The sequence below is a fragment of the Xylocopa sonorina genome, chromosome 9, assembly GCF_050948175.1.
Source record: "Xylocopa sonorina isolate GNS202 chromosome 9, iyXylSono1_principal, whole genome shotgun sequence".
NCBI classification, from domain to species: Eukaryota; Metazoa; Arthropoda; class Insecta; order Hymenoptera; family Apidae; genus Xylocopa; species Xylocopa sonorina.
In genome coordinates, this window is record NC_135201.1 from 3,699,865 (window position 1) to 3,718,193 (window position 18,329).

At 38.0% G+C, this 18,329-nt stretch overlaps 4 protein-coding genes across 12 annotated transcripts; 2 read left to right on the plus strand and 2 right to left on the minus strand.

Annotated features, from left to right (window-relative positions):
• Positions 1-562: 562 nt before the first annotated feature.
• On the plus strand, positions 563-6,964 carry Gdh (glutamate dehydrogenase, mitochondrial). 2 transcript variants are annotated; one of them, XM_076901480.1, is made up of 8 exons: positions 563-1,327; positions 3,589-3,789; positions 4,445-4,683; positions 5,019-5,171; positions 5,285-5,440; positions 5,536-5,746; positions 5,878-6,032; positions 6,157-6,964. In XM_076901480.1, exons 1-8 carry the CDS (start codon positions 898-900, stop codon positions 6,271-6,273), a joined length of 1,662 nt encoding a protein of 553 aa, XP_076757595.1. In that variant the 5' UTR covers positions 563-897; the 3' UTR covers positions 6,274-6,964. The 2 variants fall into 2 exon arrangements, with proteins under 2 accessions (XP_076757595.1, XP_076757594.1); XM_076901479.1 differs by having other exon boundaries at positions 564-1,327; positions 4,445-4,678; positions 5,014-5,171.
• A 1,144-nt stretch (positions 6,965-8,108) lies between these two features.
• LOC143426949 (band 7 protein AGAP004871) lies at positions 8,109-12,556 on the plus strand. The gene is made up of 10 exons (XM_076900702.1): positions 8,109-8,144; positions 8,280-8,403; positions 10,160-10,269; positions 10,929-11,001; positions 11,079-11,161; positions 11,232-11,435; positions 11,527-11,582; positions 11,657-11,735; positions 11,821-11,922; positions 12,027-12,556. Exons 1-10 carry the CDS (start codon positions 8,124-8,126, stop codon positions 12,129-12,131), a joined length of 957 nt encoding a protein of 318 aa, XP_076756817.1. The 5' UTR covers positions 8,109-8,123; the 3' UTR covers positions 12,132-12,556.
• A 706-nt stretch (positions 12,557-13,262) lies between these two features.
• On the minus strand, positions 13,263-15,419 carry LOC143427391 (uncharacterized). Its single transcript, XM_076901482.1, has 7 exons — positions 14,952-15,419; positions 14,726-14,878; positions 14,514-14,649; positions 14,317-14,468; positions 13,938-14,237; positions 13,584-13,841; positions 13,263-13,384 (listed from the first exon to the last, which is right to left on the minus strand). Exons 1-7 carry the CDS (start codon positions 15,163-15,165, stop codon positions 13,263-13,265), a joined length of 1,335 nt encoding a protein of 444 aa, XP_076757597.1. The 5' UTR covers positions 15,166-15,419.
• A 33-nt stretch (positions 15,420-15,452) lies between these two features.
• On the minus strand, positions 15,453-17,982 carry LOC143426812 (uncharacterized). 8 transcript variants are annotated; one of them, XM_076900472.1, is made up of 7 exons: positions 17,877-17,982; positions 16,996-17,186; positions 16,642-16,867; positions 16,381-16,565; positions 16,097-16,301; positions 15,875-16,010; positions 15,453-15,778 (listed from the first exon to the last, which is right to left on the minus strand). In XM_076900472.1, the coding sequence occupies exons 1-7, from the start codon at positions 17,974-17,976 to the stop codon at positions 15,673-15,675; spliced, it is 1,149 nt and encodes a 382-aa protein (XP_076756587.1). In that variant the 5' UTR covers positions 17,977-17,982; the 3' UTR covers positions 15,453-15,672. The 8 variants fall into 8 exon arrangements, 6 of the variants coding, with proteins under 6 accessions (XP_076756587.1, XP_076756586.1, XP_076756585.1 ...); XM_076900471.1 differs by having other exon boundaries at positions 16,972-17,186; XM_076900470.1 differs by having other exon boundaries at positions 16,381-16,556; positions 16,960-17,186.
• Between the last annotated feature and the right edge of the window lie 347 nt (positions 17,983-18,329).

Below are 18,329 nucleotides of genomic sequence, written 5' to 3' on the forward strand. Positions count from 1 at the left end.
GATTACAACGTTGAGAGAAGAACAACATTACTCCTGGGCTCGTGTTACATTTAATTTTATCAAGAGGTGGCTACAAACTTAACAAAAACATAAATCCCGAGTTGGAGTCAAAATAAAAGCGTTATCTTCCACTCGACTTCGATCGCATACAAAACTTGACAGCACTCTGGAACGATGCATGATTTAACCACTGAGTATTTACACACTGTTCTTCGGTTCGATGGCTTATATCTCTAAGCACTTCCCGTTTTATCTATTTTAATCGATAAAAAATGTTTACGTAAACATCGTCTCTCCATATTTGTCAGGGTCACGTATCGAAACAAAGCGTTCAGAACATTCCACAGGGGGTTCATATCGTACGGATTACCAATCGTACGATGAATAACTGTTGCACGCGTGAGAATTTCAAAATTCTATTGGTTATTCATAACCAACGAACGACGGTAATGGAACAGCGGTAGCGATCAGCTGGCATAGGTAGATTTTGGGACGAACGTTGGCAGAATCTCGTCGCCGCTCCAGTGATATCCAGTGGTGCGAAGCGTCTAAAGTTGGCAGAAATTGAAAGGGGACCCGACCCGTTGGCACAGTGGGCGGTGAAACGCGAGTAGAGTAGTCGAGAACGCGGTAGAGCCACAGTAGAGCGATAGGATTGTTTCGATCGACAGGAAGGAAACGTGATTGCTCGGGCAGTCGAGCGAGAGATCGAGCTCGGGGCGAATCGAAAGTGAGACATTGGAAAGGACAGTAGAGAGGGAAAAGAGAGACAGGGAGAGAGAGAAAAAAAAGAGAAACAAGAAAACGAAAGAGGCCGCGGGTACGTGCGTCGCGTTGAAGGATTTTTGGAGACGTGTCGTAGAATTCGGCTAAAGGTGTAGACGGTTAGCGTCGAAGATGTTTCACGTAAAGGGGTTAACGAGATCGTCGATCGCTCTGAAACAAGTACCAAGCAATGATATTATCCACAACACGCTGATACGCATCGTGCCGGCGTTTCAATCACGCGGCTACGCCAGCCACCAAATACCTGACCGACTGAAAGATATCCCGACTGATCCGAACCCGAAGTTCTTCAACATGATCGAATACTTTTTCCATCGAGCCTGTCAGATCGTCGAGGAGAAATTGGTCGAAGATATCGGCAAGCGTTCAAGGATGAGCGTGGAGGAGAGGCAGAAAAAAGTGAAGGGTATACTGATGTTAATGGAACCATGTGATCATATCCTCGAGACAACGTTTCCCCTGAGACGCGATTCGGGTGACTACGAAATGATCACTGGGTACCGCGCGCAACATTCGACCCACAGAGTGCCCTGTAAAGGAGGTAAATCGAGTCAGATTTGTATCAATCGGTTCCTGTTTTTGTAGTAACGTTCACGGTCGCTTATTCCTTTTTTTTTTTTTAATAATAATTGGCAGTCACGCTTTTAATGTAAATATCGATTTATGCGCGTCTGTTACTAATCGCGTCATTTAAATCTTCGTATGCTTAAGGTTGAGACAGAAAGAAAGGGAAAGGAATCCAGCAACGTTTCAACAAACAGTTCTCGTTTCTTTGCACGGTTACGAGGAACCGTTTAAAATTTCAATGGTAGCAGACGAAGTAATTACGTCATCGATGAGGGTATACGCATAACAGACACGAAAGATCAGAAGCTAGTCTGAGCTCGTTCATATCGTCACCTCTTTGTTCCTAAACGTATATCGAGCATGAAATAGGCCTGTGTGTAAGCTTGTTTCACACCCTTCTTAGTTTTCGGGGTTTTTTTCTTCCCCCGTGAACCATAATTACTTTTAAGTATTCTTCAGTTCGTGTGGGTGTGTGTGGGTGCTCTATACGATTAAGCTTGCGACACTTACGACAATTTTATGGCTTCGTACCCTGCAACGCATCGGTTTTAACCTCGATCCTTAAAGATTATCAAAAGCCCGTTTGTTACGTGCGATGTGTGTCGCGCAAAATTCTTTAAAATTGTCTCGCGTCGCTTTACATAAACGATTTTTAATGCACATTTCGTGTAAACGACTATTTTAATCGATATAGAACGCACACGTGTACAGGCTTTATCAAAAAAGAAAATTATAGCTTAATCTTTTCGAGCAGACCACACGCAAGTAGTGATAACGTGTCAAGGTCTCTCCACGTTCCCATAGCTTTCGCAGTTATTACTCACGAGGATTGTGTTACATCGATGATTAAACGCGCTTATGCGTTCCATCCACTGGTAATGCGACTCTCAGGATGCTTCCATAGACGTATACATACGTATATGTACATACATATACAAAATTAATTCGATTTTTCTTGCTATGCAAGCTGTAAAACAAGCCAGGTGTGTATAATATATTTCGTTGGGAAAGATATTCAAAGCATGCATATCGAAGCAACATCTCCTTGATGTAAATTTGTCTTGGACTCACGCGCGAAACGTAACAGCATCCCGTGAGGTGAATCTTTTCCCAGAGCCAAGCAAGGGGCTCGACGACTCGTTCACTTGTACGATTATCCTTCTCAGCTGTTGTTTGTCTCTTAAATCTAACGGTGTTGCTGCAACAGTCGCTGAGCTTTCGTGTATTTAATTATGAAAAAAAAAACAGAGGGAAAAACACCAACGGGCTTTGATCTTCGACGCTGTCACTACCACGAGATGTCGATTAAGCGCAACGATGCCAAGCTGTCTGGTCTTTTTCTTCTTCCCTGCCAAATATTAGCTAATCATCTTGATTCACTGTTTAATTTAAGTATTTGGTAATCGCGACTACCGTGCCAATGTCATGAGGATGCCCGAAAGGTCAATGCCCCCGTCGAAACGGATCGGTTCGATATTCTTACTTACCCGATCACGCGTTTCACGCCCCAGCAAACACAGAACGGAATGCATCCCGCCTCTCGTGACTCGTACCAATTATCTCGCGCATCCTAAAAGTGTTGGACGCGCGTAAATCCCGAGGTGTGAACGTTGCGTCCAGCTTTCAGATGCTGTTTGAGACAGTCATTAACAAGGTCACACGTGTGTGAATCGGTTACGTACATAAGAAAATGACCGGTGACCATCATCGCGTGCAACTATTTTCGAACGACAATGTTTGCGTCATGAATCGAGCCCCGCAGAAAATACACATATTATTTTTACTTTCGAGTTGTCGACGAATCGGTCGCATCGTTGTTAACACTTCGAAGCATGCCTATACTTACGCGTTTCATTAAACTGTGGATACTTATGCATCTGTGAGAAATTTGCTGTTCTAATATTGGGAACAGATCTCTATTTGGGTCCCATTTTCGCAAATTGTGTTTTACAAAATCCGATTTTGCATGAGTATATGAGTATTGAGATAATTATCGTATCTATATCATTAATCCCTTTATGCCTTTTGACCGGTATCGATCGATAAATCATCGATAAAACTGATCGTAAGACAATTCAACGGAAGTAGAATACCTTCGTTAAACTCTTTAAACATGTTTTAATCGTACGTTTTATGTTTAAGATCTTTTTCCCTTCCGTTCCGTTCTTTTGACCAGAATACTGTAAGGTTCGCGATGTTCATGCCTATATCGACTTGGCTGATTGTTTGTTACAGGTATTCGTTTCTCTCTGGATGTCTCCCGAGACGAGGTGAAGGCTTTGTCTGCGCTAATGACTTTCAAGTGTGCCTGTGTAGATGTCCCTTTCGGTGGAGCCAAAGCTGGCATTAAAATTAATCCCAAACTGTACTCGGAGAACGAGCTCGAGAAGATTACCAGGAGGTTCACGCTGGAACTGGCAAAAAAGGGATTCATCGGTTAGAGAGTTTTTTAAATATCGAGGAAAATTTATTGTTCCCCATAGAGATGAAGAAATTGAGAAAGCAAGCTGAAGAGAGAAGAGGCGTATAATCGCACGCGTTTCACTAGTCGACGTTACGAAATTCATTTATCCATATCAAATCATTAGCTTACACGTGTACATGTCATAGACGTTTTTGTATAGAATACTAAGAATCTGACATGCTTTTTTATCTAATTGCTGTATATCTGAAAAAGAAAAGAATGCAAAGCGTAAACAGAAATGATTAGAGTTTAGGGTAAATTATGTATATTTTTCGTAGATACTTCGTCGATCGCTTGTAATCTTGTTCCTGAGTTGCAGACGATTTTATTTTGAAATGCTAATTGTTCGCCATAAATGATTAACTAAATGCTGAAAACGACAATTCATTGACCACTTCAATCGCTGTGGTTACTTTAGATATTCCAAGTTAGCTGTTACATAAGTGTTTATTGGTGTAATGCAATGAGATGTGTATATAAATATTTATAGTTTCCTGATTATCGGATCGATACTAAAGAAATTTATGCTACTCGCGTGGGTACACGCTAACACTGTAAAATAGAATTAGCACGCTCGTTTTACATTGATGAGATCTTCATTCATTATTTTTTTGTTTAACCTGAAAGGACCCGGCGTAGACGTACCTGCACCCGACATGGGAACCGGAGAACGTGAAATGTCCTGGATAGCCGACACATACGCCAAAACCATAGGTCATTTGGACATCAACGCTCATGCCTGCGTCACCGGAAAACCTATTAATCAAGGTGGAATTCATGGACGCATTTCTGCAACTGGTCGTGGTTTGTTCCATGGTCTGGAAAATTTCATCAACGAAGCTAATTACATGAGCATGGTCGGTACGTGATAAACATTCCTCATAATGTTTGACTACCATATTCTAAATTGTACAGTTCTTGTGTATACAACGTCCTATTTATGCGAAAGTACATCAGTGTGTGTACGTCTAAAGTAGATGCAAATAGCTTACCAGCGTTCACAAGTAAAATTGGTTGAATATATTTTACAGTCGATTATGAATTTCCATAATTTATCGAATTCCGCACTCATAACATTGGTATAAAATGAACGATATCACCGACTGTACATGGCATTCAAAAGTAATTAATGGAAAATGTAGCGAGTGATAATACAAATTAAAATAAGACGAAAATAAGGAATAAATATTTATCAGGCACAACACCTGGCTGGAAGGGAAAGACGTTCATCTTGCAGGGCTTTGGTAACGTCGGTTTACATACAATGCGTTATCTACACCGTGCTGGTGCCTGTTGTATAGGAGTAATCGAGTACGATGGCTCAATAGTCAATCCGGAAGGCATCGATCCCAAGGTAAACGACTGTACAAAATTTAATATGGAGTAGACGAGTTTCCTCGATGCCCCAATAACTTTAACGAAATTACCTTATATCACTGAGAACATTTTATGTAATTTATATTATAGAAACTGGAAGATTATCACATAGAGAATGGTACCATCGTGGGATTCCCTGGTGCCAAACCGTACCAAGGTGAAAATCTTATGTACGAACCTTGCGATATATTTATACCAGCTGCGATTGAGAAAGTTATCAACAAAGATAATGCTTGTCACATTCAGGTACAGACTCATCAGCCTGCACTAGTATCAATGAGATACGAGATGCTAGAATCGTCGAGACCGTTTATAAACGATATTTTTTTTAAATATTTCAGGCAAAAATTATAGCCGAAGCTGCCAACGGACCGACCACTCCAGCCGCTGACAAAATCTTAATCGAACGGAATATTTTAGTTATACCAGATTTGTATATGAACGCCGGTGGTGTCACAGTTTCTTTCTTCGAGTGGTTAAAGAATTTGAATCACGTGTCATATGGTCGTTTAACTTTTAAATATGAAAGGGAATCGAATTATCACCTGTTACGTATGTATAATCACGTATACAATATTAACGATTGGAGCTAAGCGATGTATGTTATCGCAAACATTGATACGTTGACGTGCGCTGACAAAACGGTGTAACGTTATCGCATATATTGATTTAATTCATTACAGAATCTGTACAAGAATCGTTAGAACGTAGGTTCGGTTGTGATGGTGGCCCAATCCCTGTCACACCATCAGAAGCATTTCAGAAACGCATCTCTGGTGCATCCGAGAAAGACATAGTCCATTCTGGTTTGGACTACACTATGGAAAGATCTGCAAGGGTAACTAATTGTCTCTTCTTGATGTTCTGTTCGACAGATGGATAAAACACGTTTATATAATCGTTTACTGTGAATTGTTCTTCGGTGGATTGACGATAACAATTGTATTTCTATTTTGCTGCAGGCTATTATGAAAACTGCCATGAAATTCAATCTTGGTTTGGACCTGAGGACAGCAGCTTACGCTAACTCTATCGAGAAGATATTTACCACTTATAACGAAGCAGGTCTTGCGTTTTAAACATAAAGTGTTTAACGATACAAAGCAATCGCATAAATGGAACTACAAACAGTTTCGTGCCAGTATTTCAAAGACTATTTTCACGATCTCCCTCAGCTGGTACTACCCAGTGTCTCCCGGTGACAAAGACCAAAATTAGTAGTGAAAATATTTCATGTACAATGTCGCATGATAGGTTCTATGAACGCATCGTAATAATTGCCTAACGAACGTTCCCTTCGCACGGATAATACACGTACGCCTGCGTGGATCGCGTCTCGAATCTACATCCGCGTCACTGTAAGCCACGCTGTGTTTTATGTACGAGAAAATATGCAACTGTAATCGCGATACACGAAGTTCACAAACTTGAGAGAAAGTATTCGCAGCATCGTTTTCTCTGTATATTGATTCGACCAGCCCAACTGGAACACGATGTCGGCGTGCATTTTTATACATCACTTTTTATCGGTGTATCTTAATATTTAAGAACATTTGTGCGATGTTCATTGAACGATTTAAAACGAGCCCATCGATCGTTCGTAAACTTCAGTTATTCCTAACATACAATTTTGCAATGCTGTATTTAACGGAAACAGTTTACCGAAGTCTTTCTATCGGTGACGAGTTTCTACATTCAAGTCAAAGTGCGATGTATCATTCAGTAATATTGTTATAAGATTACATTTTAAGAGTATATTAATAAACATGTGCTCTTAATAAATTCTTTCGTTACTCATTAAGTTATCTCCTTTGTTTTCTTTAGTTTATAACGATAGCAGAAGGAACGTCATTCTTGAAGTTGCGTTCAACATGTGGAGAATTTTTATTCTCACGTTTTATATTACTGACCCTGACTGCTATAAACGTACAAGTAGCTACAACGTGTTTTTCTTGTTCTATTGCTCCAATGAATCGTATGTGTACATTAGTACTATTTACCATACAGCACGAGTTTTTTAACGCTTGTGTGATCTTCTAATGCATACTAAACATAGCAGTGCTAAATTGAGTTGTTCGTATAGGTTTGCATGTATTTAGCAACATTACATGTATTAAATTTCCTTAAGTTTATACGTTTCTTTATATATTTTTAATTTTAGTACTCTGTAATGCGTAATGATCAACAGTTGACTCTTGACTGTTAAATTGTAATTAATATTTCATAAAATCTTTCTAAATCACTTATCCCCACGAGTTTATGTTTACTCGTTTAATATTCTACCCAACACTGAAGGAATAATCCGTTTCTTTTTCAACGACGAAATGCAAGCGACGAAAAGAAAATGAATCCATAAGTTGTGTGTTATGGCAAATCAATTAGCTGCGTATTTTCCTATATTAGAATACATATAGTTAGGGTGGTGGCCGCCCCCGTATAAAACGTTCTGACACCGCGACGCTGCCATCATTTCTCTTGTTAGTTCTTTCAACGACACGTAACAATCGACGCAAGGTGAATACCGTGTTTCTGTGTATCCCGTTCTCTATATTCGATTCGTCCGTATACATTCAAATAATTCACCACGGAACGCAAACATTTTTATCAATCTTCATCAATATCTCGTATAACGTGTACGCCGGAAATTTGGTAAACGCGTTACAATTGCGGGAACTAAGTGCGATCGCTGTTACAACAGAGACGGGCCTTAACTGGAAATTGAAAAAGATCGTATCAACATTTTGAACAACAGGTTTGCATCGTGCAATAGTGAAACAAGTGCAAAGTGTTTGCATGGGAACGCTCTTGCATGCTCGACCAGTTTGCATGTCTTACTTTAGTAAATTTGCTTTAAGACAACAGTCGTTTATCTCAATCGATTAATCCCGGAGCTTATTAAGAAAAAAAAAAAAAAAAAAATAAACAGCGAATGTTACATATTCTTGTTAAGGTAATTCGCGCTTTGTCCCGAACACATTCAAACGTGAAACATATGCTTGATCAGTTTAGTTCTGCGTCATGATTATCAGTCAACTTTGTTAAGTTTCATTTCTAGATTTTAGACGCTATTCGCTTTTCAATTTAGGTGGCGAGACACGATTCCCGTGTGAATCCCATGTCCATCCCTATGGCAACTTTAAGCAATGGGAACGGATCGACGATACAGATCAACACGCGGCCAGATGATATACAAAATCGTATCATTGGCGGTAAGTTAAAATAACTATCGCTTTTTCTGTTCATCGCTCGAATATTTCTGGCTTACGTGTACTTGCTTTATCAAATTCGGCAAGATCGAAGGCACCTATATGTCTACACGTAATATGTACGGTGTTGGGCTACGCAACATGAAGTATTAATTAAGTGTAAAGAAGGTCAAATCTCCTTACACTCAGCAAGAAACGTATTACGTATCTCTTTAACAGAAACGTAAAAGGTCGCCCACTGCTCTGCAACAATTTGCACCCTAAATTAGCCTTCTAAATATAAAGAACTCGTCATTGTCGTCGAGTGTACAATTAATTGCAAAGAAATGGACTCTTCGGATCGGGCGATTCTTCTTCGCAAAACAGGCAATTGACTGTCTGCTTCGTATAGTCAACCTACATAGCAATATACTAGTATTAACCTTGTGCATCGAGTATTCCGTTGTGCATAACTGTAAGCACGTGTTACGAGTTTCTAAGAATAAATCGATAGAAATATCTCGGGAACGAATGGGAGCTGTATTGCACGTAGCCGATAACAAATATGCACGTAATGTACTGGCACATGATCAAAAAATGTAAACAATCAATGCCTTCATCATACCTTGCCACGCGACCGTTACGGATTGTTAATTGCTGCCCCGGTAAATTGATGCCAAAAGCTAAAGATCGTCAAAGGAAAGAAAATGTACAGGAGTGGGCGATGAGAGAGAAAGAATGGGAAAATGTTTGTTGAATCGAGGAAAGGGAGGGTCCGCGCATTTTGCGCATGCCGCTTTGACTAAAAGGAGAATGAGAGCAGTCGGTGACAGACTGCACAAGAGGAACAGCGAGGATACATATGCGAGAAAGGGAGACGAGAGGGTATTCCTATGGGTGGGTGATCAAGTAGTACAGACTGGCTAGGAAACTACTCAGAGTGATGCGAATAACAAGTCCAAACTCGACATTTGTCCTATCTCGTTTTACTTCCCTTATAATGAAACAGACTACCAGCCCGTCTCTCATTTGCTCAGAGTTCATCGACACTTTGTGAATTAGAAGGGATTGTGATCCTCGTGTTCGACTGATAGGATTACGCACAATAATCGCTGCGAGATGAGGATCGGTAAGCAAACACTACGAATTGACAGAAATACTAGGAATATTTTGTGTAATTTTTTGTATTGTAAATTGTGTCATAATTAATATACCTTGCATCGATTTCCTTTCACGTCAATCCCGTAGCATCAACAAATTATCTACATGCCTCTGTGTAATAAATGGTTTTAATTTCGATTTAACTGTCAGAAAGCAACACATTACTCAAGATAAACCTTATTCGTATACATGTATCTCGCTTATTGCGCACATCATTTCAGAAATTATTGTATATTCCAAAACTTATTGCTACATTATATGGCTCTTTGTTATTGCCTTTCATTTGCATGGGTTCAGAATTTTCTGAATGTAGGTTGTACACATAATATGTATATATCGATTTGCGTGCGAGTATACCAAAGGTATTCATAGAATCAATGGAAAAAATTCAATCGTAAAGATCAATGTTAATATCCCTATGATAAGTTTATACTTCCTCCGTGTATTACTTAGTTCTTCCATCTATGATTAATGATGCATAAATAGGTTAGTTCATTGAATCTGGAATTCAACATTAGATATATTTAAAAATGATTCAAGATAGCAAATAACTATTTACATCTCATAAGGTGTAATGAAGAAAATTGATTTCGATGGATCGTTTCTCGCTATGTTTTAGGAGAAGAAAGCATGCAAGCAGAAAATACCACCTGCAAGTATATTCTCGTGGTGCTATCCTGGCTTATCGTAATACTAACAATGCCTTTTTCCTTCATCATCTGCTTCAAGGTGAGTCTCAGCACAGTTCGACGTACAAACAATTCTTTCTAAGACGATTCCGTTTCTCTTCTAACCCAGTTCCAAATTGGTTCTGTTGCTTTAATACGGCGAACAAACAGGACGAATATACCAAGTATCTACAGCGTTCTCCCCGTTCTTGGTTGTATCTAAAAATACCTCGATTACCTTTTTACTATAGTCTATTCTTGCACCCCATACACTCGTTCCGAGCATCGCACGATTTCCATTCACCAGCCATTAACCCTCTTTTCATGGTTGCCTTATAATTAGATGGACGATCATACTCTCATTCACTCTCCACTCGCTGTCTGAAAAACATTAGTTCAATCAATATCGCATATTCTATCGCGTAATTTTCGCTATACGTAGTGTTAAACCACTTATTAGAGAAACTTCAAAAGATATAATATTTAAAAACCAAAGCAAAACTTATAAAAATATATGTGGCTATAAAAATGTTTCCAGTACACGTGTACTAACGGTAACAGACATGCAGGCGCATTTACTAGATTTCCAATAACATTCTTTCTCGCTACTTTGTCTTTTGAAGTAAACATCTTTTACGAAAGACTAATTCTACCTAATAACTAGTGAATGAAAGATAAAATGAAGTAGAAAAATTGTTAAAAACTATTGAAATTGTTTAGGTAGTACAAGAGTACGAGAGAGCTGTGATATTTCGTTTAGGACGACTTCTTCCCGGTGGCGCTAAAGGACCCGGTAAAAATACAATTAGATCACATTTAGATATTCATCGATATTAAGTATTCATTGAGCATGCTGTTTATCGTTTGTAGGCATCTTTTTCATTTTACCCTGCGTGGATACTTATGCTCGAGTCGATCTACGTACACGCACGTATGACGTACCGCCTCAAGAGGTAAATCGATACAACCTTGATGCGTTCGGTTAGATAGAAGAACTCATGAGACAATTTTGTTTAAAACTAGGTGTTAACGAAAGACAGCGTGACGGTATCAGTGGACGCGGTTGTGTACTATCGCGTGAACAACGCGACAATTTCGATCACGAACGTAGAGAACGCTCACCACAGTACAAAGTTATTGGCCCAAACGACACTACGGAATACAATGGGAACCAGACCGCTGCACGAGATCCTCAGCGAACGCGAAACAATATCCGGGAATATGCAGGTATTTAAACTGGCATCACTTCCGAAATCGAGCTACACGTACGGATATAAATGTTTCCTACACGTGGATGTAAAATAAAACTGAATGTTAGGCGTCTTTGGACGAAGCTACCGATACATGGGGAATCAAAGTGGAACGAGTCGAAATGTAAGTGAAGCGCTCGACGCGATGTCATCGTTTTATGTTTACATACATATAAATTTGATCAATTTCGACCACAGAAAGGATGTACGATTACCGGTCCAGTTACAAAGAGCGATGGCTGCAGAAGCTGAAGCTGCTCGCGAAGCTCGCGCTAAGGTTCGTATCTTCCTAATAAACTTGATAACAATTTTCGCAAAGAAACTAAAGAAGATTCAACGTTCACTACTCTGTTAATACGCAGGTAATCGCAGCGGAAGGTGAACAGAAGGCTAGCCGTGCGTTGAGAGAAGCGTCGGAGGTGATCGGTGATTCGCCTGCCGCGTTACAGCTTCGCTACTTACAAGTACGTAATGATCGTAACTTATCGTTTCGATTTCATTTACTAACATGCTGCTTCTGTCACGAGTTATCAATCATTCTCGTTATCTCGGTTTTTATCGCTTCCAGACTCTAAACACTATCTCAGCAGAGAAAAATTCAACGATTGTATTCCCATTGCCTATCGATATGGTAACGTACTTCATGAAAGCGAGCGTAGCGAAGGACTCTTAAGATCTTGATACATACACAAACGCAAGCACGTATACACTCTTTTGTCTGGAAATAATAAGTAAGACTCGTCATTCAAACATCCATCTAACGTTCCTTGCTGAAAGAAATTAAACATGTTTTTAACCCGGTATTGAAACGATCCCAAATATAAGTTCTTCAAGCTGTTATTGTACATTCTAACTGTAACAGTTATTAGAATCAAATTAATGTTGTAACTTTTATGGATGTAGCGGTTCTCCCTGATATCAGTTTTGAGTATCCGAGTTGTAGAACATTCGATAAATCATACGCTTCACCATAGACTAATTCTTTAATTAACTATAAGCTTTTCACTGATAAGAACTTCTTTTTGTGAGTAATGAGAAAACGTTTCGCACATTATCATCACACTACCGTCTAATACATGTATTTATACACGTGTGTATAAATTGTTGCCTGTAATAAGACTTGATTGGCAACTCTGTTCAGCGAATAGCACACGCTTAGGGGATAGATAAATTTCATTCAAAAATGACAATACAGAACTAAACATAATGCGAATAATATGGACCAAACAGTGTGGTGATAAAAATGAGAATAAAAGTGACAATCGATCGATACATTACAGTATTAGAAAGTCTGCCGCGAACAGGAATGATTTAATTATGATCTCTAATAATAATTACGCATCAAATATTCAATGCCGTCAAGCAGATACATATAATTAAAGTTAAACATCTACTAAAGATTGAAACTAAATCTACCTCTATTTTACGTACAAGCTTTTATCTCTGTTTGTGGTATTATTTTATGTTATTATTATGTGGCGATATTATCAAAGTAGTTTCGTTGAATTGTGAAATGATGCGTTTGGACGTCTCGATCACGAGTAATTGTAAATAGTGATTGTATTTATACAAATGCGACAATTATTTCTTTTCGTTGCCATCAATGGAACTTTGATTTGAAAACATAGAAACGAAAAGCGAACGAAATAATTCTCACATTAAACTGTTGATACTGACAATGTGTTAATCATTTTATAGATTTAAGTCTGTGTGAATAAGTGATCAGAATTTCTGTCTGTTACGTCAATATTATTACTACTTCCTTTTCCTAATTACCTTCTTAACTGTACAGCTGTAGCAAAAATCATCTCAGCTTTGTCGTGCAAGGTTGTTGTATATAATTCAGACAAAACCCTCTGTTCCCGACATCATTCGGTGCTTCAAGACTGTCCGTGTGAAAAATTAATCTAAACGGTTTCACGGTACCTAACAATTAGAAAGTAAAGTGAAGTACGGTAAAATCTCTACTTGTATTATATAGGGTGATTCACTACTCGTGTAACAAATTTTTACAGCTGATATTGCACCTCAAATGCAACAAAAAATTTCATGTATTTGAGGTGTAGTACAGCTGTAAAAATTTATCATTCGAGTAGTGAATCACCCTGTGTACGATTATACATACTAATAATGGAAGACGCATTCAGATTTTGGTTTTCCGCGTTGAACGTCCCTCCACATATTCGATCGACACAAGTCATCATGGTGGTCGGTAATCTACCCAGATTAGACGCACATGGGATTGTTAGCCAGTCGCTTTGACAAGCTGCTCCTGTCATCGATGCTATCTGCGTTGATTGTGTATTTCCCGTTAATGTAAATGCATTACTACTGCGCATCATTTGTGCAGCCGGCATTCCATTGCCTGGCACCATCGCTTCACCTTATTATGAAACATAAATAAATTATTAACAACTCCATGCATTATTAACAAGACCATGTATCGATTTTTTATCGTTCGCTTCCATTTACGCGATACCTTCTCTATCATCAACTGGACATGTCATATACTGAATACCACAAAAGTTCCTCTCCATTCGAATACAAATGCTGTAATCTTGATTTGACAACTGTAATCCAGTAACAGAATCGTAATTGAATGATTTTATTTCACCGGATATGCCTGTAAAATATTGCAAACATCCTTCCTCGGCCCTGTACATAGTATCACAGCGGATTTGAGAAACTCGTACTTTCCAAGATCGAGGAAAAGAATGACCGCTTGTAACAAACGTTAATGTGACGGGATTCGTTTGCCCGAGTCCAGCATCAACGTACACTGTGCGAATCAAAACTTTTTAATGTTCGTCCTATAAATGTTAAATCATAATGTTTTGCGACAAGAAAACCATACATACTATGATTCCCAGTATTACTTCCACATATAGTAGACACTGGATTGCCACCAGAAACGATAAATTGATCATAGATGCACTGGTGGTTGGTCATTTCCGGTCCTCTTATATTAAACTGAGTAAAATCTAATCTATAAAAGACACCGTATTTGAAGCTATACTTTATTGAGTGAAGCATTAAGGTAAAAGTAGTGGCTCACCTAAACTGACATACACTTGGATGCGATTTAACAAGTGTTAATTGACAAGATGTGGTATCATCAAAAGTCGATGGATAATTCGGGTTAACAAAGTAAGTATTGTTGTTGCTGGTTGTTTCGCCGCAGGATACGGTTACTAATAGTAAATGAAAAATACATGAAAACATCTTGAAATATGCTTTAAAAAACAGGAAGAGAAAAAGAAAACATACCGATACAGCAAACTCCGTAACCATTTGCACAAATACCACTTGATACACCACCGCGTTGCGAACATTCCGACACCGCGACGCAGGTACCATTTTCACCATTTAGTCCAACGCAAACGTTATTGTCAAATTTTACTATGGTTAATAATGGGAAAACTAAATTCAACAAAGAAGACAATGTTATTTCAACTGGCAGAATATATTAGAGAAAAATAGCTATTGAACTTACGCCGTTTCTCTCTGCCAGCATAACTTGCTACATTATTTTGGAATTTAAAAGATTGTAATTTACTTTTTAGCGGATCAGGTGACAACGACACGTTCGCACGATTATCTTTTGTTTGCCAAATTTGTCGGAATCTTCTTAAAGTGTTCCACGCATCCGTATTAACATACATTGCGATAAAGTATAATAAAAATGTAATGAGATAGTACCTACGCATTATTCGTTTTTCTTTAATCACAAAGCGTTACTCGTCTGACGAAAATCGCGTCTCAACTAACGAAAACAAAGGCTCAAAGGCCAATATACCTAAGAACGTATTTATACGGTCTAATTATTTCACGGTAAATTTAAGGGAGCGTCAAAATCATCTGCTTTAATTGAGCGTCCGTTTGCAAGCGAAATCAGAGAAAGCCGAGGAATTTAATGGTCAACAAATTTCCAACACTTGTCCATTGTGTTTACTCTCCCAGTTGAGACCATTACTTACAGCTATTAAAACATTTTTGCATTAATAGCTGTAATTAAATCACAATAAACGCTACTTAGAAACTTCTACTGTCATTTTTATTATTAGATGCGATACCAGCACGCTGAAAAATTCGCTTATTCTTGTTTCATATAGAACACTAAATGACTCGATCAGTACGTGTATGTACGCATACATGTAAATGTACAACTTAGTAAGTGGGAAAGTAAACTTTCTATGTTATTTTCTGAGTGCCTGTCAGCATGGTCTGTAAGTTCCAAGGTATGCACGGCATACAGGACAATAATGATCGATAGTTTTGCATGTGTTTATGCAATACGGTATCATGCAACATGGCCAGCATCTGCAAGAAAAACATTCGAACTGTAATGAAAACAAGAGAGCTAAAAGTAACCGTCGAAATTTATAATCACTGTTTTACGAGATAAAACTTCAATACCCGCAGAAAAACAATGCAATAGCAATAATATGGGTAATTATAGATTGCCGAGCTTCTATAGTTGTAACAATAATCGTAGTGCATCGAGGGCATATTGCAGTCGTGGGCCTCGAGAACCATATTCTGGTTGCGTTTGCTGTAAAGTATATCATTATCAGTATTTTTTAACGTACCATCTCTTTTGCAGAATAAAATGTTATTTTCAAAATGTATCTTTGTTACGTGAAACTCTGAGGGGATCATTCGTGGAGTAAGATGTAAGAGAAATGCCCTGAGTTTGCGCATAACTGGGAGGAGGCATCGGGGCAGTGAAAGAAGATCGATTTGTCGATCGAAAGGGTCTCCAATTTCGACGCATTGTTGCACGGGACATGTATATCGTAGAGTAAGTAGGTGGTGCATCCCTCATATACGGACATGCATCTGGCTATCGCGCGAATCGCGATGTCGTACAACTTGCGTTATCAAATAAAACCATACAATTATATTATGCAAACACTCCATACTTCGTTGTTCACGGCAAGTATGCATCCTAAGCAGCTGTGCAATAACTTGACGATGTCCCATGGTCGCTGGTCTGTTCTAGGTCTGAACACATTGTTACTCATTGATTCAACATTCGATAATGCGAAGTCCAATAGATGCGAACGCTCGTATGTATCCCGTACGGACAGATGCAAGTCTAGATTAGCTTAATAAAATATAAATTTACTATAATTATAAATATGTTTTGCTACGAAGACATAGAGCAATTAATTATGATATACCATCTTGATCGATCGTGTCTATCAACATACTATGTGTATCAGATATTGGACTATCGTAATCAGTAGTTACAGTCAAAACTTCGTTTCTAAACCCAAGTGCGTTTGAAGAGAACGAGGTCGATATTTGCAAAATAGTATCTCTTGATGATCTAGATCGCGAACCTGTCAATAATGGATGCAATAACGTTCCTTGTGTCTCGGTTTCATGGCCGAGTGTAATCGACACCTTAAATAAATGACAAATTGTAATTACTCGTTAAATACAACTATACATCCTAATGTATTTTTTCATTGAAAATAAAGTGATACGGAGTGTACCTGATTTCTAACAAGGGAGCAGGGAAAAGGCTTCACATTTTCACAGAATTCTTCATTAAAATGCATGGGCGATGTTGTCGAATCGATAAAGTGTTTATTCGATGACGATTGTATCAGAGTAAGGCTAATCAACGTTAAAGGAGTTTGAGTAGCTACCGTTGAAAATTCTTTCGTCGCGTTTAGACGAAATTCAGTTTTCGTCGACGAAATTTGATTCAAGCAACTGCCTAAAAAAACATTTAATATATTGCACGTGTCCTACAGCTTTCTATAAACATTGTCAATATATTATGAATTCATACAATAAAAACTTCATAAATGCTTCATTAAAAACTTATAAAGAAGACACAAAAGATACGTTAATGCTCTATGTTCAAGTTTTATATACAACTATTCTTCAAAATAGATCGGACAAAGAGTAACAGTCTCTTGGTCTCTAAGATCACCGTGACCTTAGACCTCTTGATTTTTATACAAGAAACTAAAAGATAAAGTTGAAAATATTAAAATACTTGAAATACCAAATAAATATGATATATATGATAAATTAATTAGTCAGCAGTTATTTAATAAAATTAAATAAAATCGTAATTAAATGTATATTGTACAATAAATAATATTACTACAAATATTATTTTATTGTTAAATAAACACATCGATAAAGACAATCGACATTGGAGAAGCAAATATAGGAACGACAGCTATATCGTCGATTTTTTTAATAAAGCATTTCTGGATTTTTTAACATTTTTCGTAACATTTTATTCCTTCTTTTAACTGTAAAACGGACTGATAAAGTTTATATGAAAACCTATGCAACAATTGATAATGAAGCATATGCAAGGTTATGATTTACGAACGTTATTTGATAAATTTCAAATACCAGCAGTTATTGTACACGTATACAATGGTTCTACCTAATGGTTCCGATTTAATTCCATCGAACTTTTCCAAAATATCATCCATGCTTCCTGTATCATGGTTAGCTAAATCTTCTACTTCTTCGTTTGAACACATTGCTGATTAAATGCTAATGCGTATTGCGATTTAGATAAAGGAAGATTATTAATGCATTAATCAATTCTCTCTTTCCATTTGGACTAAAAGCTTCGTGCATAATTTACTATGAACGATCGTACGAATTGACATTTAAAAGTAGGTTAAGATGATTATAATTTCGCAAATGGGCGTCACCTGAATGTGATCTAGTATTCGCACTTTAGTTTATTCAATTTACATCGTAAAGATTATTAAGTAAAGCTTGATTACTAGAAACACTTCGGAACCAGGTACCATATCGGGCAGATCTTCGAAATACGACGGGAAAAATTTGAACGAGGCGCTCGAAATATATAAAGATGGCTCTTCAC